The 19,157-nt window shown below is 45.8% G+C and overlaps 1 protein-coding gene across 1 annotated transcript in view; it reads left to right on the forward strand.

Annotated features, from left to right (window-relative positions):
• Positions 1 to 19,157, forward strand: part of LOC121282283 (T-box transcription factor TBX22-like) — a 122,646-nt gene that overhangs the window by 14,818 nt on the left and 88,671 nt on the right. Inside the window, exons 6-7 of the mRNA XM_041195928.1 lie at positions 12,428 to 12,492; positions 12,805 to 12,899. Coding sequence (XP_041051862.1) covers positions 12,428 to 12,492; positions 12,805 to 12,899 — 160 coding nt within the window. The remainder of the gene's footprint in view (positions 1 to 12,427; positions 12,493 to 12,804; positions 12,900 to 19,157) is intronic.

A 19,157-nucleotide genomic window follows, 5' to 3' on the forward strand; every position in this document is an offset into this window, starting at 1 on the left:
GAGACTGACAGGTCAGAGAGTGAGAGAGTGAGACAGAGAGACACTGACAGGTTGGAGAGAGAGAGAGAGACTGACAGATAGGAGAGAGAGGGACTCTGAAATGTGGCAGAGAGAGGGAGATGACAGCAGGAGAGAGAGAGAAAGAGAGGAACACTGACAGATTGGATGCAGTGAGAGACACCGACAGATCGGAGAGATAGAGTGTCTGACAGAAGGGATAGGAGAGAGAAAAACGCTAACAGGTCAGAGAGAGAGAGAGAGACTGACAGGTCAGAGAGTGAGAGAGAGAGACTGACAGGACAGAGAGAGAGAGGGGGGTCACTAACAGGTCAGAGAGAGAGACACTGACAGGTCAGAGAGAGAGAGAGAGAAAGGGAGTGGCAGGTCGGAAAGAGAGCAAGACTAACAGGACAGAGACAGAGATTGAGAGACAGAGAGAGAGACACACTGACAGATCAGAGACAGAGAGACGCACTGAAAGGTCACAGAGAGAGGGAGAGCAAGAGTGAATGACAGGTCACTGTGAGAGAGAGAGAGACACTGACAGGAAAGAAAGAGAGAGACAGAGAGAGTGACAGGTTGGAGAGAGAGGGGGACACATTGACAGATCAGAGAGAGATAGAGAGACTGATAGGTTGGAGAGAGAGGGAGTTAGATACTGACAGGTCAGAGAGAGAGAGACATTGACAGGTCAGAGAGAGATAGAGAGATTGATAGGTTGGAGAGAGAGGGAGTTAGATACTGACAGGTCAGAGAGAGAGAGAGAGACATTGACAGGTCAGAGAGAAAGAGAGAGAGACATTGACAGGTCAGAGAGAGAGAGAGGGAGACACTGAGAGGTTAGAGAGAGAGAGAGAGAGAGAGACATGTTGACAGTTCAAGAGAGAGAGAGAGACTGACAGGTCAGAGAGAGACACTGACGGGTAGGATAAAGGGGGAGTGAGAAGCAGACAAGTTGGAGAGCAGGAGAGAGTGAGAAACACTGACAGGGCAAGAAAGATAGAGAGACACTGACAGGTCAGAGAGAGAGAGAGACACTGACAGGTCAGAAAGAAAGAGAAAGACCATAAGACATAGGAGCAGAAATTAGGCCATTCGGCCCATCGAGTCTGTTCCATTATTCAATCATGGCAGATACGTTTCTCAACCCCATTCTCCCACGTTCTCACCATAACCTTTGATCCCCTTACCAATCAAGAAGCTATCTATCTCGGTCTTAAATACACTCAATGACCTGGCCTCCACAGCCTTCTGTGGCAAAGAATTCCATAGATTCATCACTCTCTGGCTAAAGAAGTTTCTCCTCATCTCTGTTCTAAAAGGTCTTCCCTTTACTCTGAGGCTGGGTCCTAGTCTCTCCTACTAATGGAAACATCTTCCCCATGTCCGTTCTATCCAGGTCTTTCAATATTCTGTAAGTTACAATAAGATCCCCCCTCATCCTTCTAAACTCCATCGAGTATAGACCCAGAGTCCTCAAACATTCCTTATATGTTAAGCCTTTCATTCCTGGGATCATTCTCGTGAACCTCCTCTAGACCCTGTCCAGGGCTAGAACATGCTTCCTGAGATATGGGCCCCAAAATTGCTCCAATATTCTAAATGTGGTCTGACCAGAGCCTCATAAAGCCTCAGCAGCACATCCCTGCTTTTATATTCTAGTCCTCTCGAAATAAATGCCAACATTGCATTTGCCTTCCTAACTACCAACTCAACCTGCAAGTTAACCTTAAGAGAATCCTGGACTAGGACTCCCAAGTCCCTTTGCACTCCAGATTTCTGAATTCTCTCCCCATTTAGAAAACAGTCTCTCTATTCTTCCTACCAAACTGCATGACCTTATGCTTGCCCACGTTGTATTCCATCTGCCACTTCTTTGCCCTTTCTCCTAATCTGTCCAAATCCTTCTGCAGCCTCCCCGCCTCCTCAATACTACCTGTCCCTCCACCTATGTTTGTATCATCTGCAAACTTAGCCAGGATTCTCTCAGTTCCTTCTTCTAGATCATTAATGTATAAAGTGAAAAGTTGTGGTCCCAACACTGACTCCTGCAGAACTCCACTAGTCACCGGCCGCCATCCTGAGAAGGACCCCCTTATCCCCACTCTCTGCCTCCTGCCAGACAACCAATCTTCTATCCATGCTAGTACCTTGCCTCTAACACCATGGGCTCTTATCTTACTGAGCAGCCTGCTGTGCGGCACCTTGTCAAAGGCCTTCTGGAAGTCCAAGAAGGTAACATCCATTGGCTCTCCTTTGTCTAACCTACTCGTTACCTCCTCAAAGAATTCTAACAGATTTGTCAGGCATGACCTCCCCTTGATGAAACTATGCTGACTTTGCCCGATTTTACCATGCACTTCCAAGTATTCTGAAATCTCATCCTTAATAATGGACTCTAAAATCTTACCAATGACCGAGGTCAGGCTAATCAGCCTGTAATTTCCAGTCTTTTGCCTCACTCCCTTCTTAAACAGGGGGGTTACATTAGCGATTTTCCAGTCCTCTGGGACCCTCCCTGACTCCAGTGATTCCTGAAAGATCACCACTAATGCTTCCACTATCTCCTCAGCTATCTCCTTCAGAACTCTGCAGTGTAATCCATCTGGTCCAGGTGACTTATCCACCTTCAGATCTTTCAGTTTTCCTAGCACGTTCTCCTTGGTAATGGCCACCATACTCACCTCTGTCCCCCGACTCTCTTGAACTTTGGGGATGTTACTCATATCTTCCACCGTGAAGACTGACGCAAAGTACCTATTCAGTTCCTCCACCATTTCTTTGTTCCCCACTACTACTTCTCCAGCGTCATTTTCCAGTGGCCCAATGTCCACTTTTGCCTCTCTCTTACCCTTTATATATCTAAAAAAACTCTTGCAATCTTCTTTTATATTACTGGCTAGTTTACCCTCATATTTAATCTTCTCCCTCCTTATTTCTTTTTTAGTTGTCCTCTGTTGGTCTTTGTAGGCTTCCCAATCCAGTGGTTTCCCACTGCTCTTTGCTGCATTGTATGCTTTCTCTTTAGCTTTTATGCTGTCCCTGACTTCCCTTGTCAGCCATGGTTGCAATGTCCTCCCTTTAGTATGCTTCTTCTTCCTAGGGATGAATTTTTGCTGCATCTCCCAAATTGCTCCCACAAACTCCTGCCATTGCTGTTCCACTGTCTTTTCTGCTAGGTTCATCTCCCAGTCAATTCTGGCCAGCTCCTCCCTCATGCCTCTGTAGTTGCCTTTATTCAACTGTAATACCGTTACATCTGATTCCAGCTTTTTCCTCTCAAATTGCAGGGTAAATTCTATCAAATAATGGTCACTTCCTCCTAAGGGTTCCTTCACCCTAAGCTCACTTATCAAATCTGCCTCATTACACATCACTAAATCTAGAATTGCCTGTTCCCTAGTGGGCTCCACCACAAGCTGCTCCAAAATGCTATCTCGTAGACATTCCACAAATTCCTCTTCTTGGGATCCGCTACCAACCTGATCTTCCCAGTCTACCTGCATATTGAAATCCCCCATGATCACTGTAACCTTGCCTTTCTTAAACATCTTTTCTATTCCTGGTGTATCTTGTGCTCCACATCCTGACCACTGTTCGGAGGCCTGTACATAACTCCCATTATGGTTTTTTTTATCTTTGCGGTTCCTCAACTCTACCCACACAGATTCTACATCATCTGACCCTACATTTCTTGCTATCAATTTAATTTCATTTCTCACTAGTAAAGCAACCCCATCCCCTCTGCCAACCTGCCTATCTTTTCGATAGGATGTATATCCTTGGGTATTTAGCTCCCAGTCCTGATCCCCTCACAGCCATGTCTCCGTGATGCCCACCACATCATACCTGCCAATTTCAATCTGCGCCACAAGCTCATTTGCCTTATTTCATATACTCCGAGCATTCAGATATAACACATTCAGTCCTGTATTTCCCATCCCCTTTCTCATTGTCATCCCTTTATCTGATGTGCTTGAAGTTAGATTCCTAGCCTTTTCTAAACACTCTGTCCTATTTTGTGTTCTGGAGAATTTAATAGCCTCTCCTGAGCTCTCCTTTCTTTTCAGGTTTTTCATAATTTTCCATGGTTGAATACCTCCACAACACCCCCCCCCCCCAAACGCCCCACACGCCAACCTGCTGCTTCGTTTCCTATTAGTCATACTTCTTGGAGTTTTACCCCAGAGACACTGACTGGTCAGAAAGAGGAAGAAGAGAGACTGACAGGTCAGAACGAGAGAAGGAAAGAGAGAGACGCTGTCAAGTCAGTGAGAGAGTGAAACACTGAGAGGTTGGAGAGAGCGAGATACACTGACATGTCAAAGAGAGAGAGAGACTCCGACAGATCAGAAAGAGACAGAGAGCAACACTGACATGTCAGAGAGAGAGAGACACTGGCACTTCGGAAAGAGAAGGGGAAGGAGAAAGAGAGAGAGGGATATGCTGACAGGTCAGAGAGAGATGGAGAGAGTGAGAGATAGAGAGAGAGACACACAGATTGATCGGAGAGAGAGACAGAGAAATACACTGACAGATCGGAGAGAGAGAGACAGACGGAGACACTAACAGATTGGAGCAAAGGAGAGAGAGACACACTGACAGAACAGGGAGGGAGAGAGAGAGAGAGACTGACAGGTCAGAGAGAGAGTGAATGAGACAGAGAGAGAGATATGCTGACAGATCAGAGACAGAGAGACTAACAAGTAGGAGAGAGAGAGATGCTGAAAGGTCAGAGAGAGAGAGAGACACTGACAAGTCAGAAACAGAGTGAGACCGACAGGACAGAGAGAGACATGCTGACAGATCAGAGAGACAGGGAGAGACACTGACAGGTCAGAGGGAGAGAGAGAGAGAGAGAGAGAGACTGACAGATCAAAGAGAGAGACAGACAGAGTCACTGGCAGGTCAGAAAGAGAGAGAGAGAGACAGAGCGAGAAACACTGACATCAGAAAGAGAGAGAGAGAGACAGAGAGAGAGAGAGAGGCACTGATAGGTCAGAGAGAGAGAGAGGGACACTGATGGGTCAAGGAGAGAGAGGGAGAGAGAGTGACCTACAGGTCAGAGACAGAGATGGAGAGGGAGAGAGACAGAGAGAGAGAGACATGCTGACAGATCAGAGAGACAGAGTGAGACACTGGCAGGTCAGAAAAAGAAAGGGAGAGAGTGTGGCTAACAGGTCAGAAAGGGAGGTAAAGAGAGACTCAGAGACAGAGAGAGAGAGACATGCTGACAGATCAGAGAAACGGAGAGAGACACTGACAACTGAGAGAGAGGGAGAGAGAGAGGGACACTGACAGGTTGGAGAGAGAGAAGGAGAGAGACTGACAGGTCAGAGGGAGAGAGAGAGGCAAAGATAGGTCAGAGAGAGCGAGGCACTGACATAGCAGAGTAAGACAGAGACACTGACAGATCGGAGAAAGAGAGACAGAGGGAGACACTAACAGCTTGGAGAGAGAGGAGGACACACATTGACAGATCGGAGAGTGGGAGAGAGACTGACAGGTCAGAGAGAGAGAGACAGAGAGAGAGACAGAGAGAGAGACATGATGACAGGTCAGAGAGACAGAGAAAGACTCTGACAGGTCACAGAGAGAGAGAGGGAGAGAGAGAGACACTGACAGATCAGAATGAGAGAGAGAGGCACTGACAGGTCAGAAAAAGAAAGAGAGACACAGAGAGAAACACTGACATAACAGAGCGAGAGAGAGAGAGACACTGACAGGTTGAAGAGAGAGAGAGAAAGAGACATGGATAGGTCAGAAAGAGAGAGACAGAGAGAGACACTGACAGGTCGGAGGGAGAGAGAGAAGGAGAGAGAGACAGTGAGTGACTGACAGGTCAGAGAGAGAGAGAGTGAATGACAGGTCAGAGAGAGAGACATAGAGAGAGAGACACCCTGACAGATCAGAGAGAAAGAAAGAGACGCTGACAGATCAGAGAGAGAGAGAGAGACACTGACAGGTTGGAGAGAGAGAGAGACTGACAGGACAGAGAGACGGAGGGGGGGAGGGGGGAGGGTGGGGGGAACACTGACAGGTTGGAGAGAGAGAGAGAGACTGACAGGTCAGAGAGAGAAAGAAAGAGAGAGTGGCAGGTCGGAAAGAGAGCAAGACTGACAGGACAAAGACAGATAGAGAGTGAGAGACAGAGAGAGAGACACACACTGACAAATCAGAGTCAGAGAGAGACACTGACAGGTCAGAGAGAGACGGAGAGCAAGAGTAACTGACAGGTAAGTGTGAGAGAGAGACATTGACAGGTCAGAGAGAGAGAGACTGACAGGTCAGAGAGAGAGAGGTGGTGAGAGAGAGACAGTGAGTGACTGACAGGTCAGGGAGAGAGAGAGAGAGACTGACAGATCAGAGAGAAGGAGAGAGAGAAGGACACTGGCAGGTCAGATAGAGAGAGAGAGACTGTCAGGTCAGAATGAGATATAGAGAGAGAGAAACTGACAGATTGGAGAGAGAAACAGAGAGAGACACTGACAGATGAGAGAGAGAGATACTGACAGGTTGGAGAGAGAGAAAGAGAGAGACTGATAGGTCAGAGGGAGAGAGAGAGGCACTGGCAGGTCAGAGAGAGAGAGGGGGAGAGAGTGACTGACAGATTAGAGACAGAGATAGAGAGAGAGAGACAGGGAAAGAGACACTAACAGATCAGAGACACAGAGAGAGATACTGACAGATCAGAGAGGGAGAGATACTGACAGGTCATAATGAGACAGGTCAGAGAGAGAAAGGGAGAGAGGGAGAGAGATAGAGAAAGAGAGACAGAGAGAGAGAGACTGACAGGTTGGAGAGACAGAGAGAGAGGCAGACAGGTCAGAAGGAAAGGGAGGCACTGGCAGGTCAGGGAGAAAGAAGAGAGGGAAATACTGACAGCTTGGAGAGAGAGGGAGAGAGAGACTGACAGTTCAGAGTAGGAGAGAGAGAGACACTGACAGGTCAGAATCAGAGGGAGAGAGAGAGGGAGAGTCACTGACAGGTCAGACAGAGAGAGGGACAGAGGGAGAGAGAGTGACTGACAGGTCAGAGACAGAGAGAGAAAGAGAGACAGAGTGCGAGACACGCTGACAGATCAGAGAGACTGAGAGAGACACTGACAGATCAAAATGAGAGAGGCAGAGAGAGAAACACTGACAGGTCAGAGAGAGAGAGGGAGAGAGAGTGACTGACAGATCAGAGAGAGAGAGACAGAGAGAGACAGAGAGAGACACACACTGACAGATCAGAGAGAGAGACACTGACAGATAGGAGAGATAGAGTGTCTGATGGATGGGATAGGAGAGAGAGAGAGAGAGAAAGAGGGAGAGACACTGACAGCCCAGAGAGAGAGAGGGAGACACTGACAGATCATAAAGAAAGAGAGGCACTGACAGGTCAGAGAGAGAAAGAGACACACACTGACAGGTTGGAGAGAGAGAGAGAGAGAGAGCGAGACACTGACACATTGGAGAGGGATAGAGAGTGAGAGACATTTACAGGCCAGAGGGAGAGAGAGAGACACACACTGACAGGTCAGAGAGGGAAAGAATGACAGATAGGAGAGAGAGGGACTCTGAAATATGGGAGAGAGTGGGAGAAGACAGCAAGAGAGAGAGAGAAAGAGAGAGGAATGGTGACAGATTGGATGCATGAGAGACACTGACAGATCGGAGAGATAGAGTGTTTGACGGAAAGGATGGGGAGAGAAAGATGCTAACAGGTCAGAGAGAGAGAGAGACTGACAGGTCGGAAAGAGAGAGGGAGAGACAGACTCTGATGGATCAGAGAGACAGAGGGATTCACTAACAGTTTGGAGAGAGAGAGACATGCTGACAGATCAGAGAGGGAGAGAGACAGAAACACTGACAGGTCAGAAAGAGAGAGAGGGAGAGAGAGAGAGATGCTGTCAAGTCAGTGGGAGAGTGAAACACTGACAGCCTGGAGAGAGAGTGAGAGACACTGACATGTCAAAGAGAGAGAGAGAGAGACTCTGACAGATCGGAGAGAGAGACAGAGAGAGATACTGACAGACTGACAGGTCAGAGATGGAGAGACACTGGCAGGTCGGAAAGAGAGGGAGAAGGAGAAAGAGAGAGAGAGATAGATGCTGACAGATCGGAGAGAGATAGAGAGAATGAGAGACAGAGAGAGACACACACAGACAGATCGGAGAGAGAAACACTGACAGATCGGGGAGAGAGAGACAGAGGGAGACACCAACAACTTGGAGAGAGAGAGACACACTGAAAGATCAGAAAGCGAGAGTGAGACTGACAGGTCAGAGAGAGAGAGACAGAGAGACATGCTGACAGATCAGAGACAGAGAGACACTGACAGGTTGGAGAGAGAAAAAGAGAGACTGACAGGTCAGAAGGAGAGAGAGAGAGACTGGCAGGTCAGAGAGAGGGAGAGAGAGAGAGACAACAGGTCATAATGAGAGAGACAGAGGGAGAAACACTGACAAGTCAGAGAGAGGGAGGGGAGAGAGTGACTGACAGGTCAGAGAGAGAGAGATAGAGACAGAGAGAGAGACATGCTGATAGGTCAGTGAGAGAGAGAGAGAGACATTGACAGGTCAGAGAGAGAGAGAGACTGACATGTCAGAAAGAGAGAGAGAGGCAGGGACACTGACAGATTGGAGAGAGAAACACTGACAGATCGGGGAGAGAGAGACAGAGGGAGACACCAACAGCTTGGAGAGAGAGAGACACACTGAAAGATGAGAAAGCGAGAGTGAGACTGACAGGTCAGAGAGAGAGAGACAGAGAGACATGCTGACAGATCAGATACAGAGAGACACTGACAGGTTGGAGAGAGAGAAAAAGAGAGACTGACAGGTCAGAAGGAGAGAGAGAGAGACACTGGCAGGTCAGAGAGGGAGAGAGAGAGAGACAACAGGTCATAATGAGAGAGACAGAGGGAGAAACACTGACAAGTCAGAGAGAGGGAGGGAAGAGAGAGTGACTGACAGGTCAGAGAGAGAGATAGAGACAGAGAGAGAGACATGCTGATAGGTCAGTGAGAGAGAGAGAGAGAGAGAGAGAGACATTGACAGGTCAGAGAGAGAGAGAGAGACTGCCATGTCAGAAAGAGAGAGAGAGGCAGGGACACTGACAGATTGGAGAGAGAAACACGACAGGTCAGAGAGATAGAGAGAGACACTGACAGGTCAGAGAAATGGAGAGTGAAAAACAGATAAGTAGGAGAGCGGGAGAGAGTGAGAGACACTGACAGGTCAGAGAGAGAGATACTGGCAGGTCACAGAGAGAGAGACACTGACAGGTTAGAGAGAGAGAGGGAGACACCGACAGGTCGGAGAGAGAGAGAGAGAGAGACATTGACAGGTCAGAGAGAGAGAGAGACTGGCAAGTCAGGGAGAGAGAGAGATAGAGAGAGACACTGCCGGATCAGAGTGAGAGAGAGAGAGGGACACTGACATGTCAGAGAGAGAGGCAGAGACACTGACAGTTCGGAGAGAGAAACACTGACAGGTCAAAGAGAGAGAGAGAGAGAGGGACATTGACAGGTCAGAGAGAGCGAGAGAGAGACTGGAAGGTCAGAGAGAGAGAGAGACATTGACAGATCAGAGAGAGACTGACGGGTCGGAGAAAAGGAGAGTGAGAAACAGACAAGCTGGAGAACGGGAGAGAGTGAGAGACACTGACAGTTCAGAGAGATAGAGAGAGACACTGGCAGGTCAGAGAGAGAGAGAGACACTGACAGGTCAGAATGAGAGAGACAGACAGAAACGCTGACAGATCAGAGAGAGAGAGACATGCTGACAGATCAGAGAGACAGAGAGAGACACTGTCAGATGAGAGAGAGAGAAACACTGACAGGTTGGAGAGAGACAAAGAGAGAGACTGACAGGTCAGAGGGAGAGAGAGCGAGGCACTGGCAGGTCAGAGAGAGAGAGAGACACAGACGAGAGAGAGGGAGACACCAATAGGACAGAGAGAGAGAGAGAGAGGGACACTGACATGTCAGAAAGAGAGAGAGAGGCAGAGCCACTGACAGATCAGAGAGAGAAACATTGACAGGTCAGAGAGAGAGAGAAGCATTGACAGGTCAGAGAGAGAGAGACTGACAGATTGGAGAGAGAGAGAGGGAGGCATTGACAGATCAGAGAGAGAGAGAGAGACTGGCAGGTCAGATAGAGAGAGAGAGAGACAGACAGACAGACAGACACTGCCAGATCAGAGTGAAAGAGAGAGAGAGGGACATTGACAGGTCAGAGAGAATGAGAGAGAGAGACTGTCAGGTCAGAGAGATAGAGAGAGAGAGAGACATTGACAGATCAGAGAGAGAGAGACTGACAGGGTCAGAGAGAGGCTGACGGGTCGGAGAAAGGGAGAGTGAGAAACGGACAAGCTAGAGAGTGGGAGAGAGTGAGAGACACTGACAGGTCAGAGGAAGAGACAGAGAGATTTTGACAGGTCAGAGAGAGAGAGAGAGAGACACGGACAGGTTGGAGAGAGAGTCAGACAGAAACACTGACAGGTTGTTGAGAAAGAGAGAGGCATTGATAGGTTATAGAGAGAGGGAGAGAGAGAAAGACTGATAGATTGGAAAGAGAGAGAGAGATACTGACAGGTCAGAGAGAAATACAGGGACAATGCCAGGAAAGAAATAGGTGGAGGGAGAGACTGACAGATAGGAGAGAGAGAAAAGGATATTGGAATGAGGCGGGAAAGAAAGACACACATATTGACAGGTATGAGAGTGAGAGATAGGGACTGACTGGTAGAAAAGTGAGGGATTCTATTAGGTACCAGAGAGAGAGAGGCACTGACTGGTAGAATAGTAAGAGAAACTATCAAGTACTAGAGAGGGAGAGAGAAAGGGAGATAGAGAGAGACTGACAGGTTAGACAGAGAGAGAAAAAGACTGAGAGGTAGGAGAGAGAGAGACTGTGAGACTGAGGGGTAGGAGAGAGACATATAGATAGGAGAGACAGAGGGACATGCTGACAGATAGAAGAGAAAGAGAGATAGACAGGTAGGAGAAAGAGAGAGACTGGCAAGAGGGACAGGACTGAAGGAGAGAGAGGGAGACTGACAGGTAGGTGGGAGAGCGAGAGAGACATGGACAGGTAGGTGGAGAGAGAGAGATATGGATAGGTAGGAGAGAGAGAAATGGACAGGTATGGGAGAGAGAGAGAGATATGGACAGACAGGGGAGAGAGGGAGATATGGACAGGTAGGGAAGAGAGAGATATGGACAGGTAGGGGGAGAGAAAGATTGACAGAAAAGTGAGAGACACTATCATTTTTATTCTTTCACAGGATGTGGGCATTGCTGGCCAGGCCAGCATTTATTGTCCATCCCTAACTGTCCTTCAAAAGGTGGTGATAAGCTGCCTTCTTGAATTTCTGCATTCCATGTGGTGTAGGTACACCCACAGTGCTGTTACAAAGGGAGTTCCAGGATTTTGACCCAGTGACATTGAAGGAATGGTGATATAGTTCTAAGTCAGGATGGTGAGCGGCTTGGAGGGGAACTTGCAGGTGGTGGTGTTTTCATCTGTCTGTTGCTCTTGTCCTTCTAGATGGTAACATTTGCGGGTTTGGAAGGTGCTGTCTAAGGAGGGTTGGTGAGTTCTTGCGGTGCATCTTGTAGATGGTACACACTGCTGCCACTGTGTGTAGGTGGGAGGGAGTGTGTGTAGGAGAGAGAGAGAGAGGGACTTGGGGGGAGGGGAGGGAGAGAGAGCGATTGAAATAAAGTAGAGAAAGGGGGGCTGACAGAAGAGAGAGGAACACTGACATAGGAGAGAGATTTACAGGTTAGAGAGAGGGAGAGAGAGAAACTGCCAGGGAGGGGCGAGAGAGAGGCTGTCATATAGGAGAGAGAGGGGGACTGACAGGCAGGAGAGAGAGAGAGTGCGACAGAGACACAGGTGAGAGGGAGAAACGCCGACGGGTAGGCGAGAGAGACCCGGCCTCCTTAGAGAGACTAGTATCTGCCAAATAGAGGCTGACTTCCAGATACATAGCAATTATAACTATACGTCAATAGGTGTCCATTATTACTTACTTTACAATGCACATTGTATATGTTTCATATATTATTTATGTATATATAAACCATATTATCTGTATCTTTAATCGATGTACAATTTTTACTCATTGCTCGATATCTCCCAGTGGGTCTTTAAGTCGGTTTCCATTGTAGCTATATAACTCCACGGCTTCTCATCAATTCTGTCAATTTCAAGCGCAAATTTCTATCTGAATATTGTTGTTCTTAAAAGGAAATATCTGTACCTATAAACTTGGATCCCAAATTCAATCCATTCTCTTTCTGCCAGGCTTATTTTTCTCCCTTTAACTTGAACTCCCCGCTTCCCAAACAGTTTAAAATGAGAATTGACCCGTGATATTTATCATGTTCATCGACCTGTTCTTACTTGTAACTTCGCGTTTTCGTACTTTTGTAGATTACAAGGTTGAAGATTGACCGAAATCCTTTCGCCAAAGGTTTCAGGGATCCCGGGAGAAACAGGTACACTAAAACCCCCTAACCTCAAACCGTAATGCATCATTTCAAATGGGCGTGGAGATATCACAGGCGATGTCTAGATTCACGGATCCCGATATTAACCATTAACCAATCAAACCAGCTCAGGTTTTTGCTGGGGGAAGTTATGAGTCGTCTTGTAACTGGTGTCTATTTAGTGGCTGCAGTGATTGTTAAAGACTTTTAGGTGTCGCTATTTTTGTTAATATATTTAAGACAATCCGAGAATTGTGAGGATATCTGTGATGCTTCAGATCAAAGAGCTATTAAAGCTGTAACATGCCATCTTGCATTTAGGGTTAGTCTGGAACGAGTGATGGACAGTTATCCCTGGAGACCTGTCGACTGTAGACCGTCCCTAGACTTCCAAAACTTTAACATTCAAAAGCCAGGTATGTGCATTTCCCGGAATCTATGCAAGCAGCTGTGTGATCTCAGTAAGATATCAGTTCATTCAATACATGAATTAAAATAAATATCCGCCTCTCCCTACATCTCCTTGTTTATTGTGTGGAAGAGCTACCCCTCATTGTAAGAACTATTTATAAAGTGTGAGCTGTGTCCGCAGACAGTTTAATACCGTGCATTTCTGGTTTTTTCCTCCCCAGTTGGGTGCTCTGCCTCTCCTCTGGGAAGTTCCTGCACCGGGACTCCCACTCCCTTGAGCTCGGTGCTCTCTCCATCCTGCTCTCCGCCCTTGTTCCATGTGTCTTCAGCGTCCCTGGGTTTGGGCTGCCAAGACTCTCCCCTCTGCGGTGTGGACGGCCCGGTGTGCTACAAGGTGGGCCCGGCTCGAAGCCCGGCTCCTCAGCGTTTCGCTGTGCCCCTCTGCGACAGGCTGAGAGTCGACAGCTCGCCGCCGGAGATTTTGGTGCCTCAGAGATCGCCACCGCTCCTCTTCCGGTTCCCCTCTCTGTCCTCACTCAACGCGCTGACTGTAAACAACGGGAAGAGTGCAAACTGCGGCGGGCACGACTTGCAGCTCACAGCTCGGGGGACACTTTCACCCCTTCAAATGATTCATCCAGGGTGCACCGTGTCTCAGGAGAGTCAAATGCACCAAGACTTGTACAACATGCCTGCGCGGCGCCCATACACTTTTTATGGGTATCAATTGTCTGCACCTTCCAGACTGACAGCCAACCCATTTAAATTGGTGGCCCAGAACACTTCACCCTGTCCCAGTGCCAGCAGCCTGGCGGCCGAGAAGAGTTTCAGAGATGGGAATGTTAGGCAGTGGCCACAGACAGTCAACCACTGTATCTGATCGGTTCAACGTGGGTTTAACAGAGATCTGGATCTGAATGGAGAGTACAATGCGAGTTGTGACTCTGGGCACCGGCTGGAGAGCTGTGAAGCTTGACAGGGGAAGACCGCGAAAGCAATGCAGGGAAAAAACACGGAGAGTGATTTGAGAACGGGAGGGACCAAGCTTTGTGGCTTTCAAGTCAACTAAACGCGCGAGCAGAGCGGTTATATCCTGGCACACCCAAGCCGAATCGGGAATCACCGTGGAAATTCATTGTAAATAACCATGTCTGGGTCTAAATTTGTTGAGCGGGGTTCCATTTGAAAAATAAGCAAAAAGCAGATTCTGGAGACTATAATGTTGGCTTAGAAAGAAAGTAATCTAGAGAAAGAATCAAGGCTAGTTTCCATTAACACGCACTTGGTTGGATTCTCAAAAGTTCACAGGAATCCTTACCCTTGATTCGATAAGGTAATCTATTCCCAATATTGCTCTTCGGAAAGATTGGACCCCTTAGCAGAGTCCACATAGTTAATATACATTTGCGATGGGATCAGTTGTCCGTTCGGCTCTTCACAAAAGCAGTTAATCAGCAACGCGAGTACTCCTTGAATCCGGCTCACACCTCTTGTGAGGGATCACTATTGCACCGCAATAATCTTTAAAGCATGCTTTATGAGTATCTCGATCTTCGTGTATTTTATGATCATTCTATATCTGAGCTTTGAACATTTTATGGTCATAGTTTTACGGTGTACATTATGCGCATTTGAACGGCGCACTCTTTAAAACAAAGGATGTCCTCGCATCGAGTTCCAGCAAGGCCTGAAGCAGCACCAGTGTTGGCGGTAATGTCCCAGTCTCAAACCTTCTTTGTTTCTGGTAATCGAAACTTATCCAAGTGCAGCAGCGGTTAAACTTCATCGAAGTGTTTGGCAGTGTACACGGCAGTATCTTGAAGTGTAGTAAATTAATTTATATTTATATGTACAGCGACCTTAAAGAAAGAAAAGACTGGTTTTCTAGGGACAGGGCACCCATCCGGCTGTACAAGAGGTGGCTCACTCCCACTGGAACTCGTCATCTCTCAGATATCACACTTCAGAGTGCCAAAAGTGTATTAAAAAAAACATAAGGCATTTCATGTCATTTTATAAAGACCCTGTCGATGTACAAACTCTTTCACCAACTGCAGGTTACTTTTAACTGAATTACTCACAATTAGATTTTGTGACTTTAACCGTGATGAGGGAAATTGCAGATTTGCAGCAGCAGTATATCATTGGATGCCAGGTGGTATAACTCTCGCCATTGCAAAGCCTGTACTATCAGACAGCAAAAGGTCCAGCCTGTCCCACACAACTGAGGCATCCTGTACATTAACATACATCCTTTCCCCCACACCCTTCCTGAAACCCTTAAGATTTCCTTTGGAAACTATCAGGAGAACCCGCAGAGGAGTTCCAAGTACCAACTAGTGATGGGCCACTTACAATGGAAATATGAATCATTGATAGAATAATCTTCTCATGTACAGTGTTTGCTTAATTATTGAGATAGGGAATTTGCTTGTTCTTTTTATTGCTAACCTATTCTTGCGTCCAATTAACGTGTACGTGAAAAGAAATAAAAGTATTGGTTCTGAATGCCAGTGATTGTAAAGCTCTCAGTGTTTCTAATGCAGTCCTTTACATCTCTTGCAGTTGTCTGTTGATTGAAGGGTGTGCGCTTTGTAAAGATTCGGTACACAGCGAACCATACAGGAGCTGGAAGGGATTTTCTGCGCTTGCGCTATACTGTTCTGAACTGACAAGATGTTTCGGTTGTAATTTAAACTGGAGTATATTTAAAAGTCGTTGATGGGTTTCTTCGAAACGGTCCGACAAATGATAAAACAATCAAATTCATGTTGGAGTTCGTTCCACCCGAAACAGCAACTCCGTTCACCCATATAGCAGCAGGCATTGCATTTCAAAGTAATTAATTGCGCTAAAAACAAAAAAACTGCGGATGCTGGAAATCCAAAACAAAAACAGAATTACCTGGAAAAACTCAGCAGGTCTGGCAGCATCGGCGGAGAAGAAAAGAGTTGACGTTTCGAGTCCTCATGACCCTTCGACAGACCCTTCTGTCGAAGGGTCATGAGGACTCGAAACGTCAACTCTTTTCTTCTCCGCCGATGCTGCCAGACCTGCTGAGTTTTTCCAGGTAATTCTGTTTTTGTAATTAATTGCGCTGTTGCTCAGTGGGACACAGAGAAGCATGCCAACCAATGGAATAGATTTCAGTGGATTTCACACCACACAGTCTGTCACACAAAATACAAAAAAGGCTCCAGATAAGAGATGTGCACAAAGCTTCGCTTTGGGATAATGTGGGACTTCCATCGGGGGAAAATATGCATGAAATGGGTTGTCCAGTGGGGAACACCCTTTGGCTGATTGTAATACAGGACTACAAGGATATCGAGTGGCAGGGGAGGTTGGGGCGCCTTAAAATCATGTTTTAATGATTTCCACCGATACATTCCTTCAGCTTCTCTTTTTGAGTTGGTGAATTAGTAAACATAAACAAAACCCTTCTGTATCAGAGAGAGAGAGAGAAATCCCTGAAACTTTTCATCCTTTTAATCTTGGGTCTAGAGACGTGTTCACTGGGTGTGCGATCTCAGCACACCTTGAATCAGTCTGAAGACTGACACGGACTCGAAATGTTAACTGTCTTTCTCTCCCCAGATGCTGTCAGACCTGCTGAGTTTTTCCAGCAATTTTTGTTTTTGTTTCAGATTTCCAGCATCCGCAGTATTTTGCTTTCACCTCGGCACGTCATGCTCGTATCACAGGTCGGATGTCCCTACATTTCTGCACCTAATTTTTAGCAGGAAAACAGATAAGTTTTGAATTTTAAAAAAGGATGGAAAAGCGTATCTGGTTTTGTTGAAGTAAAGCTATGAAGAATATATACTTTGTAGCAAGTGTAAGTCTTTCATTCGGAGTTAGACACGTGACAAGGCACAGCAATAGACTGACACAGTGACCATACTGATAGTCCCCCAAGGTCATTAAAGCCTACCCTTAAAATTTCTACCCTTAATGTCACTATTAGCATATTCCTTAGCTAATATCACCACCGTCAACACCCCTTTGTCCTTTTGTCTATGACATCTTTGGCAATCTCTTCTTTGCCTCCACCTATCACTGGCCCTCTCTCCAGCTCTACCTGTCCCACCCCCCTCAACCAGTTTATATTTCATCTCATTTCTATATTTCCTTAGTTTTGATGAAGAGTCATATGGACTCGAATTGTTAACTGTATTCCTCTCCGCAGATGCTGTCAGACTTGCTGAGTTTTTCCAGCTATTTTTTGTTTTTGTTTCATTAAAGCAAAGCCTGGGTTTATTAGAATGATAGGCCATACTTTATTGATATACTCCTTCAACAAAGAACTGACTACAAACTGTAAGAGTGATCAGAAGGAACTTGCATTTATATTACGACCATCTCATCTCCAATTTCTAAAAGGGCTTCTTTGCCTTACTTTGAAGTGATTTCTTTTTTGTGCGTTTACTAATTCACCAATTCAAAACAATCCAGGAATTTATCGGCGGAAATAACTATTTACTACTGTTTCCATCAGTTTGCCACCAATTGTTATTTGTTGTCTGTTATAAAGGCCAGGACACAACAAGTTCTTCAAGTTACATTTTAAATCTGAGTAGAGGCCGATTAAGATTCTGTTGGTGAGGCCCATGAAGGTGGTGTTCATGAATCATGTAAATCATTAGTTAGGGTGTACTCTTCAAAAAAATTAAGTGATTGTTTGTTACCATGAGTCTTAGCAACATTGAAAAATACTTTATTGACCTTTTGCAATTTTATTCAACTTTTTGGGGGGGGTCCATTTTTTTCTTATTTTTAAATCTTAAAGGCAGAAAAATAACAATATTTTGAAATGTCATCTTTTAAAATGACATTGATAATCAAGTCATCGCTGCCACTCCTGTGCCTTGCCAACTAAATATGAAATAACATTACCCTTGCATTGAAAAAATGCATGTCCACATCATAGTACTAATTAGTACTATAGTACTAATTTCATATTTGAATTTGAAAATTACACATCAGATCAATGCAGTTTAACATTTGAGTACATTAAAACATACAACGGAGTTTGCAGAGCTGTACAATGGAGACTATAAAGAAAGACTTGCATTTCTATTGTGTTTTTCACCACCTCAGGATGTGTCATAGTTTGTTACAGCCAGTAAAATATTTTCAAAGACTAGTCACTGTTATGTGCAACAGTTTTTAATCATTATTTTCTTAACCATAAAGATGAAAAGTACTGGCACATAAGAATACAATGTAATAATTATACAGGGATCCAGTGTGCATTTGTATATTGTTGAGGGCATGATGTGTCTTGGGAGTGATTTCTATGTTAAAGTTACTATATAAATGCAAGTTGTTGATGCACATGTATCTGTACACTAAAGTGCACTGCAGTTAATTAAATGTTGTCATTAGTTAAAACATCACATTGCATATGTCTAATCTGGAAGCAGCAAAAGATTCCAACATTGATGTTGCTGAGTTACTGGTAAGATGCAGTTCAACATTGGTCAAACAGGTAGGGTGGGCAACAAAGCAGCCAACACTGGGAAAATGTTCCAGTGTAGCACCTTTGGGAGTGAAAGCCATGCTGCCAGTACTCTATCTCCCTCAGAGAGCTTATATTGTTGCCCTGTACATCTTTTTGTACTGGTGCCTGCTGCTTATTGGTGCCAATGTCTCTGTAAATGGCACAGCAAAATTACAATGATCACTTCTGTTGGGTGTACTAACGAGACAACAATTGGAACTGTCCACTCAACAGGGAGTAAGGCCTGCCCACTCAACACCACTGCTTGCTGCTGCAACACTTTGTACTGCATCTCTGCCTTGGTATGGAGGTAATGTGCAGCTGCCATAAGCCAGCATTGGAGTTTTGAAGAAGAGTCGTATTGCACTCGAAACATTAATTCAGATGCTGTCAGACCTACTGAATTTTTCTAGCACTTTCTGTTTTTATTTCAGATTCTCCAGCATCTGCAGTATTTGTGCTTTTATTTCAGGGTAGGAGTGTTTTCTTTTCATATTTCCCAGCAGCCAGTCATCTAAACTTGGTAAGATTGGATTGGTAGAGGATGTAAGATTGACAGAGGAACAGTAGTAGGCCATTTGGCCATTAGAGCTTGTTCCATCATTTGATTAAATCACAACTAATCTGTACCTGAATCCTATTTACCCACCATTGCTCTGTCTTACTTGATATCATTGACTAACAATTCATTTCAATTAACTCAGTATCCACAGCCTTTGGGGAGAAAGTTCCAAATTTTCGCTATCCTTTGTGTAAAAAT

Source organism: Carcharodon carcharias, chromosome 9 (genome assembly GCF_017639515.1).
Source record: "Carcharodon carcharias isolate sCarCar2 chromosome 9, sCarCar2.pri, whole genome shotgun sequence".
In the NCBI taxonomy this organism is placed as follows: Eukaryota; Metazoa; Chordata; class Chondrichthyes; order Lamniformes; family Lamnidae; genus Carcharodon; species Carcharodon carcharias.